Genomic DNA, 25,031 nt, shown 5'->3' with positions numbered 1-25,031 from the left:
TAGGTTGCTTCTCTCCTTGATTAGCTTCCATCCGTTGCTTCTTGTCCTGCCTTCCATCAGTGGCTTTGGAGAAAAAGTTGACCCCCCTCTTCTTTGTGACAACCCCTGAGATATTTAAACACTGCTTGAGTTGGTCAATTTCTACATTTTTTATTGTTCTTGACTTTTATACATAAGCTGCATGCACTGAGAGCATATGCACCAAGACAAATGCCTTGTGTGTCCAATCACACTTGACCAATAAAAAATTCTATTCTATTCTATTCTATTCTATTCTATTCTATTCTATTCTATTCTATTCTGAAAGTTGGTTGGAGTTGAGTGGTCTCTGCATCTAATAAATACATGGGTTAAAAAGAAATTGAACAGAAATAAGAAGTGCTGCAACCCCTTGTTCACAGATATATTTTGGCTAAAGTAAAGGTAAAGGTTCCCCTCGCACATATGTACTAATTGTTCCTGACTCTAGGGGGTGGTGCTCATCTCCATTTCAAAGCTGAAGAGCCAGCGCTGTCTGAAGACGTCTCCGTGGTTATGTGGCTCAACGCCAAAGGTGCACGGACCTGTGTTACCTTCCCACCAAAGGTGGTCCCTGTTCTTCTACTTGCATTTTTTATGTGCTTTCGAACTGCTAGGTTGGCAGAAGCTGGGATAAGTAACGGGAGCTCACCCCGTTACACAGTGCTAGGGATTCGAACCCTGAACTGCCGACCTTTCGATCGACAAGCTCAGCATCTTAGCCACTGAACCACCACGTCCCTATATGGCTACATGATGGTTAACGCTCGGGACCTTCAGCTATGGTTAATATATAAAAATGATCAATCGTCTCTTGATTTTGATTTTCCTTGTTTATATCTCCTTTTTTATTTCCCCCCCCCCAAGGTAGCTCACATTACATTATAGATTGATACTCTATTTTACTTCCTCCTGGTAGCTTTTTTTATTATTGATATATACTTTACACCGGTTCTTAACTTTTTAAATTATTTCCATTCCTTTTTTGAGCAATAGGGTGTAGACGTGCAAGAACCTCCTAACTCATTTTGATAGAGTGTCCAAAACTGCTTTCTTCAGAGGCGAGCAATATTTTTGGATCCTAGTTAACAACAGCTATTAACACTCAGTGCATTTCAAATATTTCCTTCCCGAGATCTCTTTAATCAAACTGACTTAATTGCTCCCCAATGCCATTAAAATTCTGCATTCCTTCGAATTTGGAGACAAAGAGCAGGAACAAAGAAAAGAAAAGGCGCACAAACATTTGTACAGGGGATGACAATGTATACGGAAAAAGCCGCCTTCAAAAATTTTTTTAAAAAAAAAGTATTTAAAAACATGTGAATTGTTGAGCCTTTCTTAAAAAGCCAGATCCATGCGCAAACGAAACGGGAGGGTCTTATAAAAAAGGCTCAAATATATGCAGACTGTGACTTAGACAAAGCCAACATTGTATTTGTTGGCTTTGCTGAACAGCAGGTGAAACGGTGAAAGCTTTTTGGGCTTTGAAAAATAATTCGGAAAAAGATCAGAGAGGCACAAAAGCCAGCCTTTGCATTGAAGGCTGTTTTTTAAAGGGGCGAATTGGAAAAAATGAAGGGGCTGCTTTAAGGGCCGTATTCGACATGCTTTAAAGGGTCAACTCTTTAAAGCCTCTGCCTCTCAAGGAAGCCTGGGGGAGGCTATGTCGGGCTTTGTGTTCTTGCGCAATTCTGAAAGATCTCTTTTGTGCTATTTTCAGAGTATGCTTGGTCTTAGGTCTTAAGTTGAGGATGATAGATAGATAGATAGATAGATAGATAGATAGATAGATAGATAGATAGATAGATAGAATGAATATATATATATATATATATATAAACATATATAAACATATATATATATTAACTATATAAACATATATATATATTTGTTTTCTGAGGTTTTCGCGGGTATTTGTATGTAGGTCTTTGGTTATTCGGGTTTTCTCCCGCGTAAAATATATATATATATATATATATATATATACATATATAGTATATATATGTTTTCTGAGGTTTCACGGTGTTTGTATATAGGTCTTTGGTTGTTGGGTTTTCTCCGTGTAAGATTGGAAGTGTCTTGGCGGCGTTTCGTGATCTCATTAAATCATCTTCAGGCTTCAACCGTGCTTCTGGGAGCAATGTGTGATCGCAGCTGTTTCTACCTTTTAACTGCTAGTGGGGGTTTGAACTGATTGGGTGGGAGCTTGGCTGTGTCCTGAACACCCCTCCACCCAATCAGAACACAGCCAAGCTCCTAACCAATCAGTTCAAACCCCCACTAGCAGTTAAAGGAAGAAACAGCTGCGATCACACATTGCTCCCAGAAGCACGGTTGAAGCCTGAAGATGACGAACGAGACTTCGTCGAAACGTCGCCAAGACACTTCCAATCTTACACGGGAGAAAACCCGAACAACCAAAGACCTATATATATATATATATATATATATATGTGTGTGTGTGTGTTTTCTGAGATTTTCGCGGGTATTTGTATGTATTTGTATGTATGTAGAAGTGTCTTGGTAACATTTCGACAAAGTCTCATTCGTCATCTTCAGGCTTCAGCTTTGCGCTTCTGGGAGCATTGTGTGATTGCAGCTGTTCCTTTACACATTGCTCCTTCACACTTTGTTCCTTCACACAATCACACATTGCTCCCAGAAGCACGAAGCTGAAGCCTGAAGATGACGAATGAGACTTGGTCGAAACGTCGCCAAGACACTTCCAATTTTACGCGGGAGAAAACCCGAATAACCAAAGACCTACATACAAACACCCGCGAAAATCTCAGAATATATATATATGTATGTATGTATGTATGTATGTATGTATGTATGTATGTATGTATGTTTATGGGATGCGGTGTCAGGCCTGGAAACCATATTGAACTTTCGGTTTCCAGACGCTGCCACATTTTTATCTTAAGGGGAGAAGGGGGGGGTCGAGGGGCAGGGTAACATTCTTCCGGTGGTCAAGGTCGGATAGCGTTCACGTCTGCACGAGGAGTGGCAAGAAGTTACTCGAATGAACTGGAAGGACGTGGGACCGTGTGATCATCAGAGGGGTCAGGGGGGTGGGACTACTGGGGTTTGTATAACTGGGGAAACGAATCCGGAACTTCAGTTTTGGGAATTGCACTCATCGTGTGCCAGTCTCCTCATGCTAGTAAAGGACTTTGAGAAAAGGAACGGATGCCTCCGAGTCTTTTTTTACGCAGAAGAGGTATTTCTGGAACCTTGACATTATTCCCAAAACTCACACAAACTTTCTTTTGCTAACAGTACCCTCTCCTCCTCTCAGAGGGGGCCTGTTAGAGGGGTGCTGGGCCCCAGTCTCCGCAACCTCCACTGCGGTGCAAAGACCCAGTGAAGATGGAAGAGCAACAACTTGAGAGCGTAGAAGGAGCCGTGAAGCAGGATCTTAACGACTTAATTGAAGTCACCTATTACCCATCTAACAACAGGACCCGAAGCCCCGAAAAGGAAGAGCTTGCTTGTCCGCTTGGAGCACGCCCCAGGGACTCTGATTCATGGGTAAGCTGCCAGTCCGGAGGAAACTTTTCCCCGGGACGAAGTGGAGAGCCCCCTCCCTCTTCTCAACCTCATTGGAGAGCAATAAAACCTGGAGAATCAGGAGAGTCCCTGGATTGGGACCGGAGAGACCCTCTGAAATCCCAGTCTCTATTAGACCTCCCTGAAACTTTTGAGCGGCTGGAGGTGAGACCTCGAGAACCTTTAGCTCAGCCTAGATTCACTTTCCCTCTCACCAGAGAGAGAGAGACTACTGAAACTCGAAACCGTTCTGAAGAACGCAAGAAGCCCCCTCCCTCTTTCAAATGGCAAGGACCTCAAATAACACCAGAAGCGTGGGGGGGATCGCAACTCCCCCACCCAAATGACCTTTCCCGCCAGCAGAGGCTTACGCTGCCTCCAGCAGCGTCTATCCCGCCTGGATGGGCGTTCTATCCGGGACAAGGGTGGATTCAGTATCAATGGCAACCAGCTAGTTCAGCCCCTCCTTTTCCAGTGGGCCTCACACCAATGGTTGATTCATCTGCTGCAGCGATTCAAGGACTTTCTTCTCAACAACAAGAAGAATTCCACCCCCCTTTGCAGCCCAACAACCAGCGGCAACAGCAGCAGCCCCACCCCCGCAAATCCCTCTGCAGCCACAAGCAGGCCAACTACACCCCCACCCAACCCCTCCCCCTTTCAAACCAACCTTTGATGGGAATCCACAACACCTGGCTTACTTTCTCAGCAGAATTGAGGCTTACGCTGAACAATATAGACATCTCTACCCATCAGAAAGAAGCCTAATCAACACCATCTCAGATGGAATGAATGGGGCTAGCTTCAGAGTGGATAGCACAGCTATACAATGCACAAGCACCAGAACTGAATAATATTCACGAATTTATAACACTGCTTCGCAACCGGTTTCAAGATGATGACCTAATTGCAGAATGTGAGACCACCTTAAAAACAATGAAACAAGGCAACAAGCCACTCAAACAATTTGTATGGGATTTCAGAAGAGTGGCCGGCAACCTTAGACATTGGCCAGAAGCAATTCTTCTTCATTACTTTAAAGAAGCGATTGATCAAAACATCAGAAAAGCCTGCTCCACCAGAGGAATCCCAGAACAACTGAATACCTGGTACAACGTGTCCATTGCTCTGGACAGAGAATTCAACCCCCTCCAAAGCCGATCACCAACTATACCTCCTCAAAGACCACCTACAAGATCCTCCCCCTCCAGACCAACCACACCCTCCACCTTTTACCCCTCAACAATGATCAAATGCTACCGTTGTGGGAAACTAGGTCATCGAGCGTCAGTTTGCCTAGCCCCAACACCCCTCCAACAATATCGACCACCAACGGCTACTCGACCACGCAACCCCCCTCGAAAACATCCTAATACCACTCGCTTTGCAAGGCAAGCCATAGACCTCGCTACTGACCTTCCATCACCTGACTCGCCTCCCAACGACTCAACCCAAGCAGAAAACGACCCAATGGTAAGTGCACCTATTCCTCCTTTTGCCATTAAAGTGAACTTAATAATTCCAGGAGGAGGAGCCAAAAAACTTTTAGACGCTATTGTGGACACAGGATGCACCAGATGCCTAATTTCAACCTCCACAATCGCCCAACTCCATATAAAAACTTTTCCCTTAAAACACCCAATTAAATTCCACCAAGTAGATGGAACCTTAATTGGTGGTGTTCCAGCAACCCGAGTCACGCAACTACTTCGCTTAGAAATTGGAGCCCATCATGAACTTATAAGATTCATAGTAATTCCTAAAATGTCAGAATCCATCATCCTAGGTTTAGCTTGGTTGGACAAATGGGAACCCACAATTAAATGGGAGGATGGATTCAGAAAAATTATATGGACCTTCGGACCCTTAGACCAAATCCCCGATAGCGAACCGGTCAACCAAGCACTTACTCGACCGCGATCACACCGCAGTACCAACATCCCACCAAATAAACTACTAGCGGACTTAAAATCAGCACTCACTAATGATGCTTGGTTTAAAGAAAACTCGCAAGACCTCACCTTAAGGGATGGGATACCCTGGAAGGGAACCAAAATTTATGTACCCGTCGCTATGCGGTTGCCAATACTACAGAGAAGCCACGACTCTCGCCTAGGAGGCCACTTTGGATTTTTAAAAACTCTCCACTTGGCTAGAAGACAATTCTGGTGGCCAAAAATGAAATCAGATGTCGAAGACTATGTCAGGAGCTGTGCTACCTATGCCACCATGAAGTCCAGACCAGGGAAACCCCCTGGACTCCTGCAACCCGTAGCCGAACCGACCAGACCCTGGGAAGAGATTGCCATGGATTTTATTGTTGAACTCCCACCTAGTGGAGGAAATACAGTGATATGGACCGTAGTGGACTTGTTCTCTAAACAAGCCCACTTCACTGCGTGCAGCGGATTACCATCAGCTAGAAAATTAGCAAAGCTCTTCCTCAAACACATCTACAGACTGCATGGAGTCCCTAAAAGGATAATATCCGACAGGGGTGTTCAATTCACAGCCAAGTTCTGGAGAGAGTTCCTACGGTCCATTGGGTCGTCTCAAGGACTTAGTTCTGGATTCCATCCGGAGACTAACGGAGCGGCTGAGAAATTAAATTTGATGGTGGAACAATACATACGGTGTTACGTAAATTACCAACAAGAAAACTGGTCCGACTTGTTACCATTTGCAGAGGTTGCATATAATAATGCCGTACACAGCAGCACGGGATTAACCCCTTTTCAAATAACCAGCGGCATGGACTTCGTTCCAATGCCTGAACTCCCCGTGCAACCCCCCACTTCGGTTTCCCTAATGGACTGGATGAATTCCTTGAAGAAAGGTTGGGAAAACACAAAAAAGGCCTTAGCTGTCACAGCTCGGAATTACAAAGCCCAAGCTGACAAACACCGTTCCCTTCAACCCCCTTTTCGCATTGGAGATAAAGTCTTTTTGTCTACTAAATATCTAAGATTAAGAATACCCAGCAGGAAACTCGGTCCAAAATTTTTGGGTCCTTTCCCCATTGTAAAAATTATTAATCCCGTTACCGTCCAACTTAAGCTCCCTCGAATATTGGGAAAATACACCGGTATTCCATACCAGCTTATTAAAACCTGCTAGACAGTCTGGTCTGAGACCTCAACCTGCTGCTCCCCCACCACCCTTGATAATCCAAGGTGAAACCCACTATGAAATCAACAAAATCCTTGACTCTAGACTATATAGAGGTCAGTTACAATATTTAGTCCACTGGAAGGGATATCCATTATCTGAATCTACTTGGGTCAAAAGTTGGAAAGTACATGCGGACACTTTGATTAAACATTTTCACGACACTTTCCCTGACAAACCTAGGAAACCTCTTGGAGGGGGGAGGGGGGGGTAGAAGGGAAGTGTGGACCACTGACACTCTTCTTTATCGACTTTTGTTTTCTTTCCTAGGATATAGCTTCTTTTCCAAGGGGGGACGCCTGTCAGGCCTGGAAACCATATTGAACTTTCGGTTTCCAGACGCTGCCACATTTTTATCTTAAGGGGAGAAGGGGGGGGTCGAGGGGCAGGGTAACATTCTTCCGGTGGTCAAGGTCGGATAGCGTTCACGTCTGCACGAGGAGTGGCAAGAAGTTACTCGAATGAACTGGAAGGACGTGGGACCGTGTGATCATCAGAGGGGTCAGGGGGGTGGGACTACTGGGGTTTGTATAACTGGGGAAACGAATCCGGAACTTCAGTTTTGGGAATTGCACTCATCGTGTGCCAGTCTCCTCATGCTAGTAAAGGACTTTGAGAAAAGGAACGGATGCCTCCGAGTCTTTTTTTACGCAGAAGAGGTATTTCTGGAACCTTGACATGCGGTGGCTCAGGGGCTAGGATGTTGAGCTTGTTGATCGAAAAGTTGGCAGCTCAGCAGTTCGAATCCCTAGTGCTGCCGTATAATGGGCTGAGCTCCCGTGACTTGTCCCAGCTTCTGCCAACCTAGCAGTTTCGAAAGCACGTAAAAAATGCAAGTAGAAAAAATAGGGACCACCTTTGGTGGGAAGGTAACACCATTCTGTGCACCTTTGGCGTTGAATCATGCCGGCCACATGACCACGGAGACGTCTTCAGACAGCGCTGGCTCTTCGGCTTTGAAACGGAGATGAGCACCGCCCCCTAGAGTCGGCAACGACTAGCACGTATGCGCTAGTATTACCTTTACCTTTATATATATTACCTTTACCACGTATTACCTTTACCTTTATATACATACACACACACACACACACACACACACACACACACACACACACACACACACACACACACACATATATATATATATATAATAGGTGGGTAGAAGGATAGCTAGATATAGATATGATATAGCTAGCTATGAATGGATGGATGGATGGATGGAGGTAGGTAGGTAGGTAGATAGATAGATAGATAGATAGATAGATAGATAGATAGATAGATAGTTAGAAGATAGATAGATAGATAGATAGATAGATAGATAGATAGATAGATAGATAGATAGATAATATATATGATAGGTGAGTGGAAGGATAGATAGGTAGATATAGATATGATATAGCTATGAATGGATGGATGGAGTTAGGTAGGTAGGTAGGCAGGCAGATAGATAGATAGATAGATAGATAGATAGATAGATAGATAGATAGATAGATAGATAGATATAGAATATATTTATGATAGGTGGGTGGAAGGATAGATAGATACTTATAGCTAGCTAGCTATGGATGGATGGATGGATGGATGGATGGATGAAAGGAAGGAAGGAAGGAAAGAAAGAAAGAAAGGGTGGATGGATGGATGGATGAATGGATGGATGGAAAGATAGATGGATGAATGGATACAGAGAGAGAGAGATACATACACATACGCATACATTTTATTTCGATGATAGGTGGGTAAATGGATAAATAGATTAGATAGGATGGAGGGATGGATTTTTTTTTCCTCCCTTGAAAACGCCCTTCCCCCAAGGTTTTGCAAATTTAGCCTCCCCTGTTTTGGAGAAGTCCGGACACAGGACTTGGTCAGGAGCTGCCAAACACTCTATTCTTTTCAGTGCGTGACACCCTGTAATTTCTGCCCTTGGTTTTCCTCTCTTTCCGTGGAGCTCAACCATAATTGCAGGGTGCACCTCAGGCTGCAAAGAGACTCGAGTCAACACCCCGGTTCCTCTTCTTTCGACCCAGGGAAGGAGATATTTCTCGGTAGGAACGTGGTCGACCATCAACCGGTCGACCCTTTGAAGAGAGCAACCTCCACACTCAACGTCTGGCAGGCTTGCAGCCTGACTTCCCACGAGCTCTCGGCTCCGCTTCCAGGATTAACCTGCAATCTATGTTTGCTGTTGGGTGACACCTCAGTTGTGGGCAGGATCCTGGGCATCCTAAATAAGCAACGGAAATGACGGGATGGTCAAGAGCTAGATGGGAGGAGATGTGGGCTGAGAGTCAATAATATCCTACAGAGGCAAGAAGCAGATGGGTCCAATGTGGGAGAGGCCATGGAGAAGGACCAGGAGAACTGAATAACAGAAGGCCACAGTTATAAGGGACCTTGGAGGTCTTCTAGGCCAACCCCCTGCTCAAGCAGGAGATCCTATACCAGTGATGGCAAAAATTTCAGCACCGAGTGCCCATACGTGCATATGTGCATGCTGGAGCATTGGAAACCCAAAACCTCCCTGAAAAATGCCCCCAAAGTGCCCCAAAACAGCCGAAAAATGGCTCCAAAAAGACCCAAAAAACAGCCTGGAAAATGACCCCAAAACGACCAGAAAACGACCTGAAAAACAGCCAAAAAACAGCCCATTTTCTGGCCCGTTTTCCAGCACTCTGGCACCCATAAAGACCAGATGACTTGTCATGTCCCACTCCTCCGCTGATGGCCGGGTCGGGGAAGTCCATATCAAGCGTGCCTCTGCAGCTCTGCCAAAGTCCTATCAGAGTTCTCAAGGCAGGCAGGAGACCAGGAAGTGACTTCAGCAATCCAAGTTAGACTTTGCCTGACTCAGAGAATGCCAGAAAGCAGATCCTTTATATAGGCCATGGGGTGTGGCTCCATGACTCAGCACTTATCCAGGCCTGCCCCTCCTTTCCTTTTGCTGACGTCACCTCTCAATTCTCCGGAAGCGAGGATCTCTCCAGCCTCCAGCTGTTGGTAATCTTAGCTCATGACTGGCTTCACATTCTTCAGGCTCACATGCTGTGGGGGAGGGGTTTAGTTGCTCCGTTTGCCTGGGCATGGTGCCAGGACTGGGGGCTGAAGGCACGTTAGGCCCTTCGTCTTGCTCGGCCTGTCCGGGCATGCTGCCAGGGCTGGGGGCTGGAGGCATTCCAGGACATTCTTCCGAACTATCAGCGTCTGGCAGGAGATAAGAGGGGCCCGGCTGCGGCAGGGGGAGCGAGCGAGACACAACATGACTGGTGTGCCAAAAATGAGAAGAGCAGCTGGTAACGGTGTGTGTGACCACAGAGAGGCGTCGGCGTGCACGTGTGTCATAGGTTTGCCATCATGGGCCTACACCCTTTCAGACAAATTTCAGACAACTATTTGTCTGAAATGATAGAGGCTTTCCTACTCCAGCAGGGAGTTGGACTAGAATAGGGGTCTCCAACCTTTTGCAAAGCAAAGCTGGCTGGGGAATTCTGGGAGTTGAAATCCTCCAGGCTTAAAGTCGCCAAGGTTGGAGACCCCTGAACTAGAAGACTTCCAAGGTCCCTTCCAACTCTTTTGTTCTGTTAAATGGTATAGGGTTTTCTACTTGAGCAGGGGGTTGGACTAGAAGACCTCCGAGGTCCCTTCCAACTCTCTTATTCTTTTAAAAAAAAACCAAGAGGCCATCATCACACAATGGATGTTAGAATCTTGCTGCAATTCCCTTTTGCTTTGTGTCAAGTTAAGGCTGTTCTTGTTCGTTGAAAAGAATTCATGAAATGAATTCAACACACAACTCTCCTGGGTGGCCATAAATGAGACCTTAGATAGGAAATACTTCCTCCAACATCTGTAGTCCAACCAATTAAACCCTTAATGTGATAATTATTGTGCCATCAGCTATTTATGGGAAAAAAAACAACATTTCCACCCCATCAAGGCCCACAAAACCCATCAAGCTGATAGCTAAACGGTTGCTTGGAGCCCTCGAGGAACGAACGGTGTGGCTGTTCCCAACGACAAAGCCCCAAAACTTCTAACCAGGACAGGCAAAGCCCAATTCACGTCATTGCAATGAAATCTAGAATTGCTCACCGGCCAAGAGATTAAATTAATTTGAGCAGCACGGATGCACAAAGCGAGAAGAACAACAGTTGTGGGTTGGGAACAACCCCAACTTCACTGTTCAGGTGTTCTCCTGCACCCAGGAGAACATCGACTGAAGTCTTCAAAAAGCAGTAGGATTCTAACAGTGGTTAGAAATCCAATTTTTTTTACTACCAGTTCTGTGGGCGTGGCTTGGTGGGCATGGTGTGGCTTGGTGGGTGTGGCAGGGGAAGGATACTGCAAAATCTCCATTCCCTCCCCACTCTGGGACCAGCCAGAGGTGGTATTTGCCACCTCTGGCTGGTCTCAGAGGTGGCAAATTTTCAAAATTTGCTGCTACCGGTTCTCTGAACGGCTCAAAATTTCTGCTACTCGTTCTCTGAACTGCTCAAAATTTCCGCTATCGGTTCTCTGAACTACTCAAAGTTTCCACTACCGGTTCCCTGAACTATACAAACTTTCTGGTACCAGATCTCCGAACTGCTCAAAATTACTGCTACAGTTCTCCAAACTGCTCAAAATTTCCACTACCAGGCCTCCAAACTGCTCAAAATTTCTGCTATCGGTTCTCCAAGCTGCTCAAAATTTCCACTACCAGTCCTCCGAACTGTTCAAAATTACCACTACCGTTTCTCCAAACTGCTCAATATTTCCACTAGCGGTTCTCCAGAACCGGTCAGAACCTGCTGGATTTCACCCCTGAGTAGGAACCTAGCATTCTTCAGGCTATAGACTTCATCAGTGTATGTGCTCCATCTGTCCCCTGGAGCAAAGTTGGTAGACAGGAATGGAAGCTTATAAATAAACTTGGTGTGTTATAAAGATGACCACTCCCTGGGCTGCGGTTGAAGGGATGCACATCCCAAACCTCCGTGCAATCATTTGTTTGCCTGTTCTTGGCTTTGTGTGGGAGAGATGCTGCCCAGAAGATGCGAAGGAGCAGAAGAAAATAATATATCTGGTTTTGGAGGAAGCTTGGGAATTAGGGAACGGAAAAGCCTCCCTTTCGTTTACATTTGGGGACAAAGAATGATCAAGCCATCATTCCAAATCCCAGATGTTTCTGGGGTCTATTTGCAGGTTGAAATGGTATATAGCCGTAATGGCGAGACAGTGGCATGCAGAGCCCTTCTGCAGACACATCAGTCGTTGCGTCAGCCCAGCTTCACCGCACATGCACGAACGCCTCCCACTGGCCAGCTGGTCTTCGGGTCTCTGCCGCACACGGGTGAGGGCGGGGTGCGTGTGAGGGACATGCATGCACAGGGGTGGGGCACATGAGCCAGGGCACTCCTGTGTGTTTTGGGCCTGGAAGGCCTCCTGGAAACCAAAACGGGGCACAGGGTGACATGCACTGGTGTGAGGGGGAAGGGTGCATGCCCCGGGGGGGGGGGCTTGCATTGCATTTTGGGATTTGGGCACACACGTGTGCATTTGTGTGTGCACATGCGCACTTTGGGCACTCGGCACCACAAAGGTTAACCATCACTGGTTGCACCCTTAAACACTCAAAGAGCCACAAAGCTCCTAACCAGAAGCCCCCCATTCAATTTTGGAGCCGACCAGAAGTCCGGTTCCCCCACCATAGAGTCTCCTCCAAGCTTGGCATCCTTTTTCCTCTACCTGTTCTAACTGAAAGCCCTATCAATTGTGGAGCTGAAAACCTGCCTGTTGTGTCTGCGCCCCCCAAGCCGGGCCCCCTGCCAGAAAGTGATTTAGAAAGTGAGGGGGAAGGGCTATCAGGACTTACCTCGGGAACACCAGCTTCCCTGGCTCAGCTCCAGGAGCCAGAGGCAGGCCAAGTGGAAGAGATAACGAGGCCTCCGTCCCCTGACTCTTCCCCCCCCAGGCCACGCCTCCAGACCCAGCTGATGGCAATCAGACCTGGCTGGACCCTAGGTTTCATAGGCAGGAGAGGCGGGAACAACAGAAGCAGGGGTGGGGCAGGCCTAGGAAGTGCTGAGTCATGGAGCCACACCCCACAGGATATAAAAGCAGCAAGGGCTGCTATACACTTCGTGGCAAGCAAATCAGCTGCTTAACTAGAGCTGAAGTACTGTTTGTTCCTGGTTGACTCATCGGCATCAAGAGAGATAACAGAGACACTTGCCAGACGCTCACTAGTTTGCTGCCAGAAGCTGATAGTTGCCGGCTAATTAAGTCATCACTCGGACTGAGGTGAGGGGGACAGAACACCACCCCTTGCCATAGAGTCTCTTCCTGGTGCGCCATGCTTCCGCCCCCCCCTCCAAACCAGAAACTCCTCTCAAAATTGTGATGCTGACCGGTGACAGGGAGCCACAGCAGAGGGATGAAAGAGCCACATGCGGCTCTAGAGCCGCAGGTTGCTGATCCCTGAGCAAGTTGTATAATTATTAATTTTTTTGAGTTTGCCAGTGGCCTCACTGGCGAATGAGGAAATCAATTCACCTTTTATTTGGCACAGGAGATAGAATATTAAGTAGGTGCTCAAAAGTCGCTTCTCTTTCCCCCTCCAGAGTTCTGCAGAACCACTTAAAAGGAAATAATAATTTTGTTCTCCTGCAGCAGAAACAAAGCACGGGAACAAGCTTATTATTCCGGCGATGACTAATGCCAGTTCTGAATGGCTCCGTTAAGCCTTCGGGAGCCTTAAGTGACTTTGCTAAAATGCGGCTCAAGCACCACTTTTCTTTCTTTCTTTCTTTCTTTCTTTCTTTCTTTCTTTCTTTCTTTCTTTCTTTCTTTTTCTTTCTCTCTCTCTCTCTCTCTCTTTCCTTCCTTCCTTCTCTCTTTCTTTTTCTTCCTTTCTTTCCTACCTTCCTCCTTCCTCTATCTTCCCCTCCCTCCTCTATTTTCCTTCCTTCCTTCCCTCCCTCCTTTTTCTTCCCCTCCCTCCTCCTCCCTTCTCTACCTACCTACCTACTTCCTTCCTTCCTTCCTTCCTTCCTTCCTTCCTTCCTTCCTTCCTTCCCTTTCTTTTTCTATCTTTCCCCTCCTTCCTCCCTCTCTTCTCCTCCCTCCCTCCCTCTTTTATCTTCCCCTCCCTCCCTTCTCTATCTTTTTCCTTCCTTCCTTTCTTTCTTCCTTCCTCCCTCCCTCCTTCCCTCCCTCCCTCCCTCCCTCCTCCCTCCTCTGCCAAGCCTACCTAAAGGCACCATGTTTCATCCCTCCCTTCCTGCTCTTTGTTTGCTATTCTAACCCTCTAATTTTTGGAAGGACAATCTCCCTCAGGGAGCAATAAGAACAGAGAGCCGCCCACTGCTGTAATTGCCCAAAATGCTTCCTTGTGCCCTCTCTGCATTTCCAGGAATCCAAGCCTTGTTTCAGAAATGAACCGTTGATGGGCATATTGCAAACTTCAAAACCTCACTGGTGTAATTCACCTCTAACACCATTCACAAAGTATACAAAGGCAGCCACTGTCCCTCTCCATCCCGACAGAAGAGATAAAGGTAAAGGTGAAGGTTCCCCTCGCACATGCGTGCTAGTCGTTCCCGACTCTAGGGGGCGTTGCTCATCTCCGTTTCAAAGCCGAAGAGCCAGCGCTGTCCGAAGACGTCTCCATGGTCATGTGGCCGGCATGACTCAATGCCAAAGGTGCACGGAACGCTGTTCCCTTCCCACCAAAGGTGGTCCCTGTTTTTCTACTTGCATTTTTTACATGCTTTCGAACTGCTAGGTCGGCAGAAGGTGGGACAAGTCACAGGACTCACCCCGTTACACAGCGCTAGGGATTCGAACCACTGAACTGTCGACCTTTCAATCGACCAGCTCAGGGTCTGAGCCACTGAGCCACTGTGTCCTTTTATTCCCAGGCCATTCTAGCAGTGGAATAAAATTATCTTGAAACTCCAAAAAAAAAAAAGGGGGGGGGTGTTATTAGCCATCAAACCTTAAAAATACACTTTCCCCAAAAAGTTTCCACAATTTTGGCCACTACTCTATACTACTACTGTATACTACTGTATGTTTACTGTATAAACTGTATACTACTACTGGGCCCAGGAAAAGTTCCTGAAGAGGGCTTCCCTTGGCATCTATCAGAAGCATGAGAAGCCGTGGGAGATTTTACCTATTTGGGAGACTACTATATGATGAAAACCAAAACTTTAACCATTGGGCCACCATGTTAGAAGATGAAGGAACATGTTCTGTCCCCCCACCTCACCTAAGAAAACACACGTGCCGAAGACTGTCTGCCAGCAATTTATTTACAAGTTGGCTTGGTTTCCTTTGGCAGAGGAAAGTTCTGGCAGCTGCTCTCCAAGTGCCAGCCAAGTTTCTTATCAAGAGTCAGCGTGGTTACAGTCTGTTGCCGGAGCAACCAGAATGGTCAAGAGTTACTCACGAAAATCCAAGCCTTAAATCCAAAAACTGTCTGAAGCTCACACGATGCAGTTCACACCTAGTAGCTTTTGTCCATCACAAGGGCCCGATGGCAACCCCACCCACTTTTATCCCCTGTGGGGTGTGGCTCGGTGACTCAGCACTCCCTGGGCCTGCTACACCTCTTCCTCTGCTGCGCATGCCTCTCTTTCTGACGCTGTCTAGGGTCAATCCAGGATTGATCCTCCTTGTCCTCTATCTGTGGGGGCTCTGACACACCTTCTTCCTGGCCTTCAGCCGGCACTTGAGGCGTTGCCAGGAAGGAGGGACCTGGAGAAGGAGGCCTTGTTGGCTCCTCTCCCTCCCTCTCCGAGTCATCCTCCTCCATGAGGACAGGCTCGGGGGCCGGAATCACAACAGAACACAACACTTCACCCTGAAAGACCTAACCAAGAGTCTCTTCTCCTTTGAAGACCATGTAGAAGACCAATTCTCTCTAGTTGACCGAGAAGACGGAACAACCTGCTTTACACAGAAACTAATCCAGGTTGAATCATTCAAAGGTTGAATTCACCCATTTCCCTCAATCAAAAGCAAACAAACCATCTCATGGTTTGTATGTGAACCCAGACGCAATGAACATCTAATGTTCTCAGTCAGCAGAAGCTGGTTCCTGGATCCCTAATCTTAGTCCAGCAGGGACAAGAAATGGTTGATAAGCCCAAATTTTTGCTGAACTACAACTCCCAATGATTCCAGCCAAAAGTGGACTTTCGTAGTTTGGAAACTTCTGAAAACCCAAACACCTCCCACCATAGCCATCATTCCTGGAGGGTTAGGCTGAAGATCAAGGAGACCAGTGGAAAAGAACCGTAGTCTTATCTTTGTTCTTGAGCCATGCAGTTTCTCTAGTTGGGTTGAAGGTGGATCAAAGGACTGAAGTTCACTCACAAATGAGGAGGTTTGGTCCACATTGATTCCCTGAAGAGTTGCATTTCAAGTTCAGAAAGACAAATATGCCATTTTCGGTGGATGCAGAGTTGTGGTTGTCCACTGTTGGTTATTTTCATAGTCAAGAGAGGCTACTCAAGTAGTTTCGTGAGACAAACAGACAGACAGAAAACAGACAGACAGACAGACAGACAGACTAGAGGTTCCCGACTTACTTCATTGGCTTGAACAAGGCTTGTCCATAATTCTGGAATGTCATGATGAGTTTGAGCTGGGTGCCTCCCGACTTCATGGCTACGGAAGGAAGGAAAAAAGGAGGAAAATTTCAGAGAGAAAAACAACAACAGAAGAAGACAGCTATCCTGTTTCCCCTCACCCCACATAATCCTTGAGATGTTGATAGCAAGAGGGGGGGGGGAAGCCAAGACAGCATCTGTGATCAACATCTGATTAACGTAATACAGGTTAAAAAATAAAAGGTGTGGGACTTGAATCACATGGATCGAAAAAAAGGGAGGGAAGGATTAAAATGTGAAGCGGCCAGCTTATTTTGCAACCCTAATTTGCTTTAGACTTCACCCCCGTTTTATCTCACCCTCAAACTGGAGCTATTAGCTATACATTCCTTTAATTACTCCTTCTGGTGTAATCTTTCTTTTTTTCCCCCCCATGCTATAAAATGTTATGCAAATTTGGTCCATTTAATTACTCCTCTGCTCCAGGAAAAAAAAAAAAAAAGAGAGAGAGAGAGAGAGAGAGAGAGAGAGAGAACTTCCAGCTTTGGGGGTTTGGTTTTGTTTTTTTGCTGATCCTAGCTTTTTCTCACATTCTACTCAACTTATCCTACGGGGGAAGAAAAAAATTAAATAATTAGAAATGAAAGGCCGTCCAGCAATCGGCGCTGAAAACAGCCTGGAAGGAGGACGGAGATTTCCCATATTAGATGAAGCTGATATGCCGAGTAGGCTAATTTTTTCCGGAGGGCGTTTAAGGTTAGACAAACACACCATTCTTCTTTTCTTTTTCTTTTTCTTTCTTTCTTTTTTTTTTCTTTTTGAAAGAAAACAACAACTCCGGGAGTTTGCTAGGTTTCACTCTGAGCTCTCTGGCAAATTCGCAGTCGCTCGGAGCACTTGCTCAGTTCTGGCTTCAACCCGGAGACGTGCACAAAAATAGATTAGACATTAAAAAAACATGACCGAGCGCACTCGGCGGGTGGAGTTGCTGGAACATGTCTCTAGCGTTCTTGGAAAATATAAGAGGCGGCCTCATTTTCAACCTGAGTTGACTGAGTTTGGGAGAGGCGGGAGGGAGGGAGGAGAGGCTCCCACCCCAGCTCCAGGGACCTGCCAAAGCTTCCTGAGAACCCAACCCAGATGGCCAACGTCAACCTTGGGGTTTCTGTCCCCCAAGTCTGAATCAGCCAAGGTACGACTGAGGTCGGTTTGGAAGCAACTTGGAGAGGGAAGCGGGAATGGCCTTGAGGAAGAGATAGAAGAGTTACTACGTGAGGAAAACTTCTTAGACAAGAGCAATAACGATAGCAATCGCATTTAGGCTTATGTGCCACCCTGTAGCACAGGGGTGTCAAACTCGGTTTCATTAAGGGCCGCATCAGGGTTGCGTTTGACTTCAGGGGGCCGGAGTGGGCATGGCCAACTTGACAGGGGCACCTGTGGCGGCCCGAGTGCTCTGCCAGTGAAAACGAGCTCCTGAGCTTCATTTTCAGTTGCGACGGCCTCTTGCAACCCTCTGCCAGCGAAAGCGGAGCTCGGGGTGGCTGTCTGAGGTCCTCCAGTGCTCCATTTTCACTGGCAGAAGCCCTGCAGACCGGTCCTTTGCTGTTTCCAGGGCAGCCCCATGGGCCAGATCTAAGCACCCTGTGGGCCAGATCCGGACCCCAGGCCCCTGCCATAGCACTTTAAAACACCCCCTGGCCAGTTTACAATGTAGAAGCGCCTTTCCCCCAACAATCTGGGTAACCCTCATTTTACCGACCTCGGAAAGATGGAAGGTTGAGTCAATCTTGGGGCCCCATCAGGATCGAACTCCAAGCTGTGGCCAGAGTTTGCCTGAAATGCTGGACTTTTAACCACTGCGCCACCGCAGCTCCTCTAGGAAGAGGGGCACCGAGAGTCCCTAAGGGTTACTAAAAACCTCCTTCGTTCTCATGAAGATAAAGGGAGGAGGGAAGCACACTCAGATTCACAAGATTTACTACAGGTTATCAACGTTCCAGAAAACACCCCCAACTCCAAGTAAAAACTCAGAAGCAAGCATTTTCCAAAGTTCTATTTACTAGGATAGGTAAACAGGCACATCTGGGAAAACCCGAATCTGGGAGGTCCGGGTTTTTCTTCAGTAAATCGAAACCCCCAAAACCATCCCCTCACTCAGCAGTCGATCACATGCTCCAATCGCCAACCGTCCCATCTCGAGACAGCACTCCGACCACTCCTCCTCCAGATGCAGGATCGGCCTGACCTTGACCGACAGGAAGAATGCTATTACGTCTAAAGACAATCCTTCTACGAAATCCCCCCTCCTACTTTCCCCCACATGCAAAGAAAGTGGCAGCATAGAAGCTTCCGGCCTAATATGCCTTCCAAAGCTGACTCAGGTATTCTTTGACATACAACCGTTCGTTTAACGGTTGTTTCAAGTTACCATGGAGCTCCCTAGAGGGGAGCTCCCTGACGACCACAGAAACCTGAAGTTTACAATGATCAGAGGTCAGGCACTGGGCTTGAACCGGCTCACCTTGACAGCTGTTTGCAACATCTGCAGCCACGTGACTACAATCTGTGACTTTTTCTAGCGTCTACTTCCTCTTTCCAGCAAAAAACACCCATTGGGGGAAAATTGGCTCATTTAACAACTGCAGCATTCCCTTAACAAATCTTGTAAAAAAAGCTGAAAATTCAAATCTGGTCATCCGATGCTTTGACTTATGACTGCAATGACTTAGGGCCGTAATTCCAGGCTGAATGACAGTCATAAGTCAAGGCTGACATGTACAATAAAAGTGATCTGACCTGCATGATAATGGATTCCTAGTTTGATCTCCCTGAAGGGTTGAATGGCCCTGGAGATGTTTCCCCAAAGATTCAAGAATGGTGCTAAACGGACACATCCTGGGATGATTGGCACTGCCAGAGCCGGGCTGTTATCGTGCAGAAACTCTTCGGAACATAACAGTTAAAAGATGTTTTCATGCCCGCAGCCAACCGGGATCATATATTTTGATTTATTTTTATTTGCTGTGTTAAGCACTTTGAGGTCATCCATCAAACGGGAGCCTCGCAAAGAGTTGGGCCCATTATCATTCACCCAGTAACCAATCCCCTCCCTTTGTCCAGGAAATTAATGGATTGCTTTCGCTACCATCTACCCAAGGAGCTTAGTATCCTCTGGGGATACTTAAAAAGAGAAAAGCCAAATCAGAGGCGAATCTGAATTGAAAGCCAACTAAAATCGCTAAGCCTGAAATCCAAAAATAAACCGACCAGAGTCCTGAAAGAAAACCGGCCTACGGCACAAATTACGGTCATAAATTAGCATCAGAAACACGTTAAGATGCCCATGTGCAACCTAATAAAAATAGGAATGCTTATGTCACCTTAATGTAAAAGGTGGAAACTTTTCCAGGTCAAATGGGGGTATATAGCTAAGATAATACAGAATAATCCCGTGTTTTCCCCAAAATAAGACCCTATTTTATTTTTTATTTTTTTGAACCCTGAAATAAGTGCTTAGCCTTATTGCCATGCGCTCAAAAGCCCGATTGGGCTTATTATCAGGGGATGTCTTATTTTGGGGGAAACAGGATATGCATTTATAACTTATACGCTCCTCCTTCTGGCCCCCTAATTTCTAGTTGGGTTCCTGCTTGTGCTTCCAGGTGCACAGAAAAGGTTTCCTTAAGTAATTGGCATAGTTCCATTCTCAGACTAAAAGTAATGGTATTTTAAGATACAGGTGTACAGGTTGTTCTCATAGGATAGCATCTGTTCAAAGCAGACCTTGGAGGTCCTTCTGGTCCAACACCCTACTTAAGCAGGAGACCCTAGACCAAGGTGTCAAACTCAAGGCGCAGGGACCGGATCCAGCCCATGGGGTGCTTAGATCTGGCCTGTGGGGCTGCCCTGGAAACAGAGAAGGACCAGCCCGTGGTGCCTCTGCCAGAGAAAATGGAGTTTGCAGAGCCCTCTGAGCTCTGTTTTTGCTGGCAGAGTGTTACAGGAGGCTGTCCCAGCCGAAAACGGAGCTCAGGAGCCTGTTTTCACTGGCAGAGCACTCGCCCACCCCTGACACGAGTGATGTCATGTTGGCCATGCCCCCCCCCGCCCCCCGAAGTCAAACAGAACCCTGATGCGGCCCTCCATGAAACTGAGTTTGACGCCCCTGCCCTAGACCAGGGGTCTGCAAACTTGGCTCTTTTCAGACTTGTGGACTTCAACTCCCAGAGTTCCTCAGCCAGCTGGCTGAGGAACTCTGGGGAGTTGAAGTCCACAAGTCTTAAAAGAGCCACGTTTGCAGACCCCTGCCCTAGACCATTTTGGACAAATGGCTGTCCAGTCTCCTCTTAGAAACCTCCAGCGTTGGAGCACCCAACACTTCTGGAGGCAAGCCGTTCCACTGGTTAATCGTTCACATCGTTGGGAAATTTCTCCTCCGTTCTAAGCTGGATCTCTCAAATGAGCCTGCATGATCTGGGAAGTGCGAGAGGGCAGATGCCAAAGCCCACTGCAACTACATAGCAAAAAAAGCTCTAAGAGTTGTAAACCTAATCTTGCGTAGCTTCTTTTCCAAAAACACTACACTACTACCCAGAGCATATAAAACATTTGCTAGACCGATTCTAGAATACAGCTCGCCTGTTTGGAACCCTCACCACATCTCTGACATCAATACAATTGAACGTGTCCAGAAATATTTCACAAGAAGAGTTCTCCATTCCTCTGAAAACAATAAAATGCCCTATCCCACCAGACTTGAAATCCTAGGCTTAGAAAACTTGGAACTCCGTTGCCTCCAACAAGCCCTAAGTTTAACTCACAGAATCATCTATTGTAATGTCCTTCCTGTTAATGACTACTTCAGCTTTAATTGCAATAATACTAGGGCAACTAATAGATTTAAACTTAATGTCAACCGCTTTAATCTAGATTGCAGAAAATATGACTTCTGTAACAGAATCATCAGTGCTTGGAATACTTTACCTGACTCTGTGGTCTCTTCCCATAATCCTAAAAGCTTTAACCAAAAACTTTCTACTATTGACCTCACCCCATTCCTAAGAGGACCATAAGGGGCGTGCATAAGCGCACAAACGTGCCTACCGTTCCTGTCCTATTGTTTTTCTTTTCTTCTTTCTATATATATATATGCTTATACCTTCTAATATTTACTCATATATGTGTTTATATGCTATATAATCTTTTTGTATGATACCTACATATATTGTTGTGACAAATAAATAAATAAATAAAAAATAAATGATTCAAAGAAGACGGCAAGGGCAGGGTAGCCGAAGATAATTAAAGGCTTGGCTCATAACCCAGTGAGCGTGGTGGTAAACACTCCACCGGGCAAGGCTAAAAACTTTTCCAGCATTTTTCTTTTTCAGTTGAAAGCAATAAAGGTGAAATTCAGACTCCCTCTTCTTAATCAGCGCTGACTTTTCCTCTGCAGAATTTGATGGGGTTGAGGGGATCCGCCTGATCTTGGTGGATCTTTTTGTCTTTTGCTTTGGTTAATCTTTGTGTAAAATGGCCTAACCTCATCTCTGTTTTCCATTCACGTGGCGTAGGCAGGCGGGGGTATCATTTGCATCTTTATGGGCTTTCAGGATTGCGCAAACAGTCCTGGATAATCTTTCGTCCGAGTTAAGCATGCATACTGGGGGACTCTAAAGGTTTTGAGTGTGAGTGTGTATGTGTGTGTGTGTGTGTGTGTGTGTGTGTGTGTGTGTGTGTGTGTGGAGAAAGAAAGAGAGGGAGGGAGAGAGAGGGAAGGGGGGAGAGAAGGAGAGAAAGAGAAAGAGAGAAGGAGAGAGGGAGAAAGACAGAGAGGGAAGGTGGGATGGACTGATGGAGAGGGAGAGACGGGGAGAGAGAGGGAGAGAGAGAGAAAGAGAGAGAGAGAAGGAGAGAGGGAGAAAGACAGAGAGGGAAGGTGGGATGGACTGATGGAGAGGGAGAGAAGGGGAGAGAGAGGGAGAGAGAGAGAGAGAGAAAGAGAGAGAAAGAGAGAAGGAGAGAGGGAGAAAGACAGAGAGGGAAGGTGGGATGGACTGATGGAGAGGGAGAGAAGGGGAGAGAGAGGGAGAGAGAGAAAGAGAGAGAAGGGGCACCCGGATTAGCATAAAGTTCAAGATTTAAATTCAAATGAATAGACAGCAGAAGGGAACTTGGAGGTCTTCTAGTTCAAACCCTATACTATTTCAGAAAAGTGGCTGTCCAGCTCTTCTTAAAAACCTCCAGTGATGGAGCACCGAGAACTCCTGCAGGCAAGTCATTCCTCTGGTTTATTGCTTTCACTGTCAGGAAATTTCTCCTTAGTTCTAGGCTGGATCTCTCCTTGATTAGTTTCCATCCATTGTCAGGAAATTTCTCCTTCGTTCTAGGCTGGATCTCTCCTTGATTAGTTTCCATCCATTGCTTCTTGTCCTGATGCAGGTTTAGAATCCTATTCAAAATCTGAAAAATAGTGGGGTAGGCCCTATCCAATTGTGTTTTATATCCAGATGTTTATCAGCAATTTCAAGATCTTTCCACTCCCTTCAGAATCTAAAGAAAGTTGAATCAATCGGAAAAATCCATCCATCCATCCATCCATCCATCCATCCATCCATCCATCCATCAAACATTCTTTGTTGTCCTTTTTTAATGATGTTTTTGATGTTAGCTGTCCATTTGAGATCTTGCGATATGATAGAACCTAGAAATTTGAAGGTTTCTACTGTTGATACTGTGTTGTCAAGTATTGTGAGAGGTGGAAGTACGGAAAGGTTTCTCCTAAAGTCTACCACCATTTCTACGGTTTTGAGTGTGTTCAGTTCCAGATTGTTTTGGTTGCACCACAAGGTTAGTCGTTCGACCTCCCGTCTATATGCGGATTCGTCGTTGTCTCGAATGAGACCAATCACTGTTGTGTCATCTGCGAACTTCAGTAGCTTAACAGATGGATCGTTGGAGATGCAGTCATTGGTATACAGAGAGAAGAGAAGTGGGGAGAGCACACAGCCTTGGGGGGCCCCTGTGCTAATTGTACAGATATTTGATGTGATCTTGCTTAGCTTCACCTGCTGCTTCCTGTTTGTTGCACTATCCAGGTCATCCTGAGGACACAGATAAACCTCCAAGTGGCCTCCACGACTTTCGGAAAGAGCGCAAACGATCAGATGACTGCAAGGAATATACATCCTTCCATCCTTCACCATTCAGTCGGAATGGACGAAGCTTCTTGGATGAGAAGCGAGATGTCTTCAAGGGAAAACAAAGAAAGTCCAGTTGCCTCTTGAAAAAAAAAAAGCACCTTTGGGACACGCCTAGTTTATCATTCAGAAGATCTCGGATTCAACTCTGAACATCAGAAGCAGAAACAAATCGTGTTTATCTACTTCCCCTGCCAAATGTTTTCCGCAACTAAAAAAGATGAACACCCAAGGAGAAAATTACAATCAGACTCATCCTATTTAGGAACTGGTAAAGGTAAAGGTTCCCGTCGCACATATGTGCTAGTCGTTCCCGACTCTAGGGGGCGGTGCTCATCTCCATTTCAAAGCCGAAGAGCCAGCGCTGTCCGAAGACATCTCTGTGGTCATGTGGCCAGCATGATTCAATGCCAAAGGTGCACAGAACGCTGTTCCCTTCCCACCAAAGGTGGTCCCTATTTTTCTATTTGCATTTTTTACGTGCGTTCGAACTGCTAGGTTGGCAGAATCTGGGACAAGTAACGGGAGCTCACCTCATTACGCAACACTAGGGATTCGAACCGCTGAACTTCCGACTTTTCCATCGACAAGCTCAGCATCTTAGCCTCTGAGCTGCCGCACAACTGTTAGCTGTCCCTAAAGAACAGTTAGAGCACCATAAAAGGGAGAGATCAATGTAGAATTCTTAACTTGAAACACAAATGACCAGGCTCAAACTATGTTACTTTGGACACATTAGGCAAAGACCTAAGATATCCGGAGAAAGATTTGATGCTAAGAAAGATGGAAGGTAGGAGGAAAAAACAACAACGGATCAGCAGCACGGCCGGTGAACTCAGTTACAGGACAATGAGTTTATTGATGTCCCCAAGGTGCCTTTCAAAAAACAGCTGGATTTAAAAACACACACACACACACACACAAAAACCAAAGACGTTATGCTTCTTATCTGAGATGTTTCTTCAGTCCTTGGATGAGAAGCGAAATAAAACAAAACAAGAAACAGGAAAGTCCAATTGCCTTTTTAAAAAGCACGTTAGGGACAACCATTACCTGGGTGATTGAGAATCTCCATGGACATCGACTTTTCCAAAGGCAACTGGACTTCGTTTTTTGCCTTCAAGACGTTTCGCTTCTCATCCAAGAAGCTACTTCAGTTCTGACTGAAGCAGTAGCTTCCTGGGTGAAAAGTCTTCCAAGGAAAAAAAAAGTCCGGTTGAAAATGGTGGTTTTTATTCAAAATGTCCTGAAGAAGAAGATAAAGTTCCTGCCGCAATTTTTCCTTTTGGGAATTATAACGGATTGTACAGGGATTGAGACTAAATTGATTCTGAATTTAATAACAGCAGCAAGACTGTTGATTGGACAATATTGGAAGAAAGAAGAGGTACCTACAATAGAAGAATGGATATTGAAAGTCATTAATTTGGCTGAGATGGCTAAAATCTCAGCTTTTTAAAAAGACAATACGCAGGAAAGATATTTAATT

General features: G+C 46.1%; 1 protein-coding gene across 1 annotated transcript in view; it reads right to left on the bottom strand.

Moving 5' to 3' along the window:
• FAM20C (FAM20C golgi associated secretory pathway kinase) overlaps positions 1-25,031 on the bottom strand; it is a 73,161-nt gene that overhangs the window by 24,550 nt on the left and 23,580 nt on the right. Inside the window, exon 3 of the mRNA XM_058157460.1 lies at positions 16,320-16,398. Within this exon, the coding sequence (XP_058013443.1) occupies positions 16,320-16,398 (79 nt within the window). The remainder of the gene's footprint in view (positions 1-16,319; positions 16,399-25,031) is intronic.

Source organism: Ahaetulla prasina, chromosome 14 (genome assembly GCF_028640845.1).
Source record: "Ahaetulla prasina isolate Xishuangbanna chromosome 14, ASM2864084v1, whole genome shotgun sequence".
Taxonomy (NCBI): Eukaryota; Metazoa; Chordata; class Lepidosauria; order Squamata; family Colubridae; genus Ahaetulla; species Ahaetulla prasina.
The sequence above is the reverse complement of the archived record's forward strand: the minus strand, read 5'-3'. Positions and strand labels throughout refer to the sequence as shown.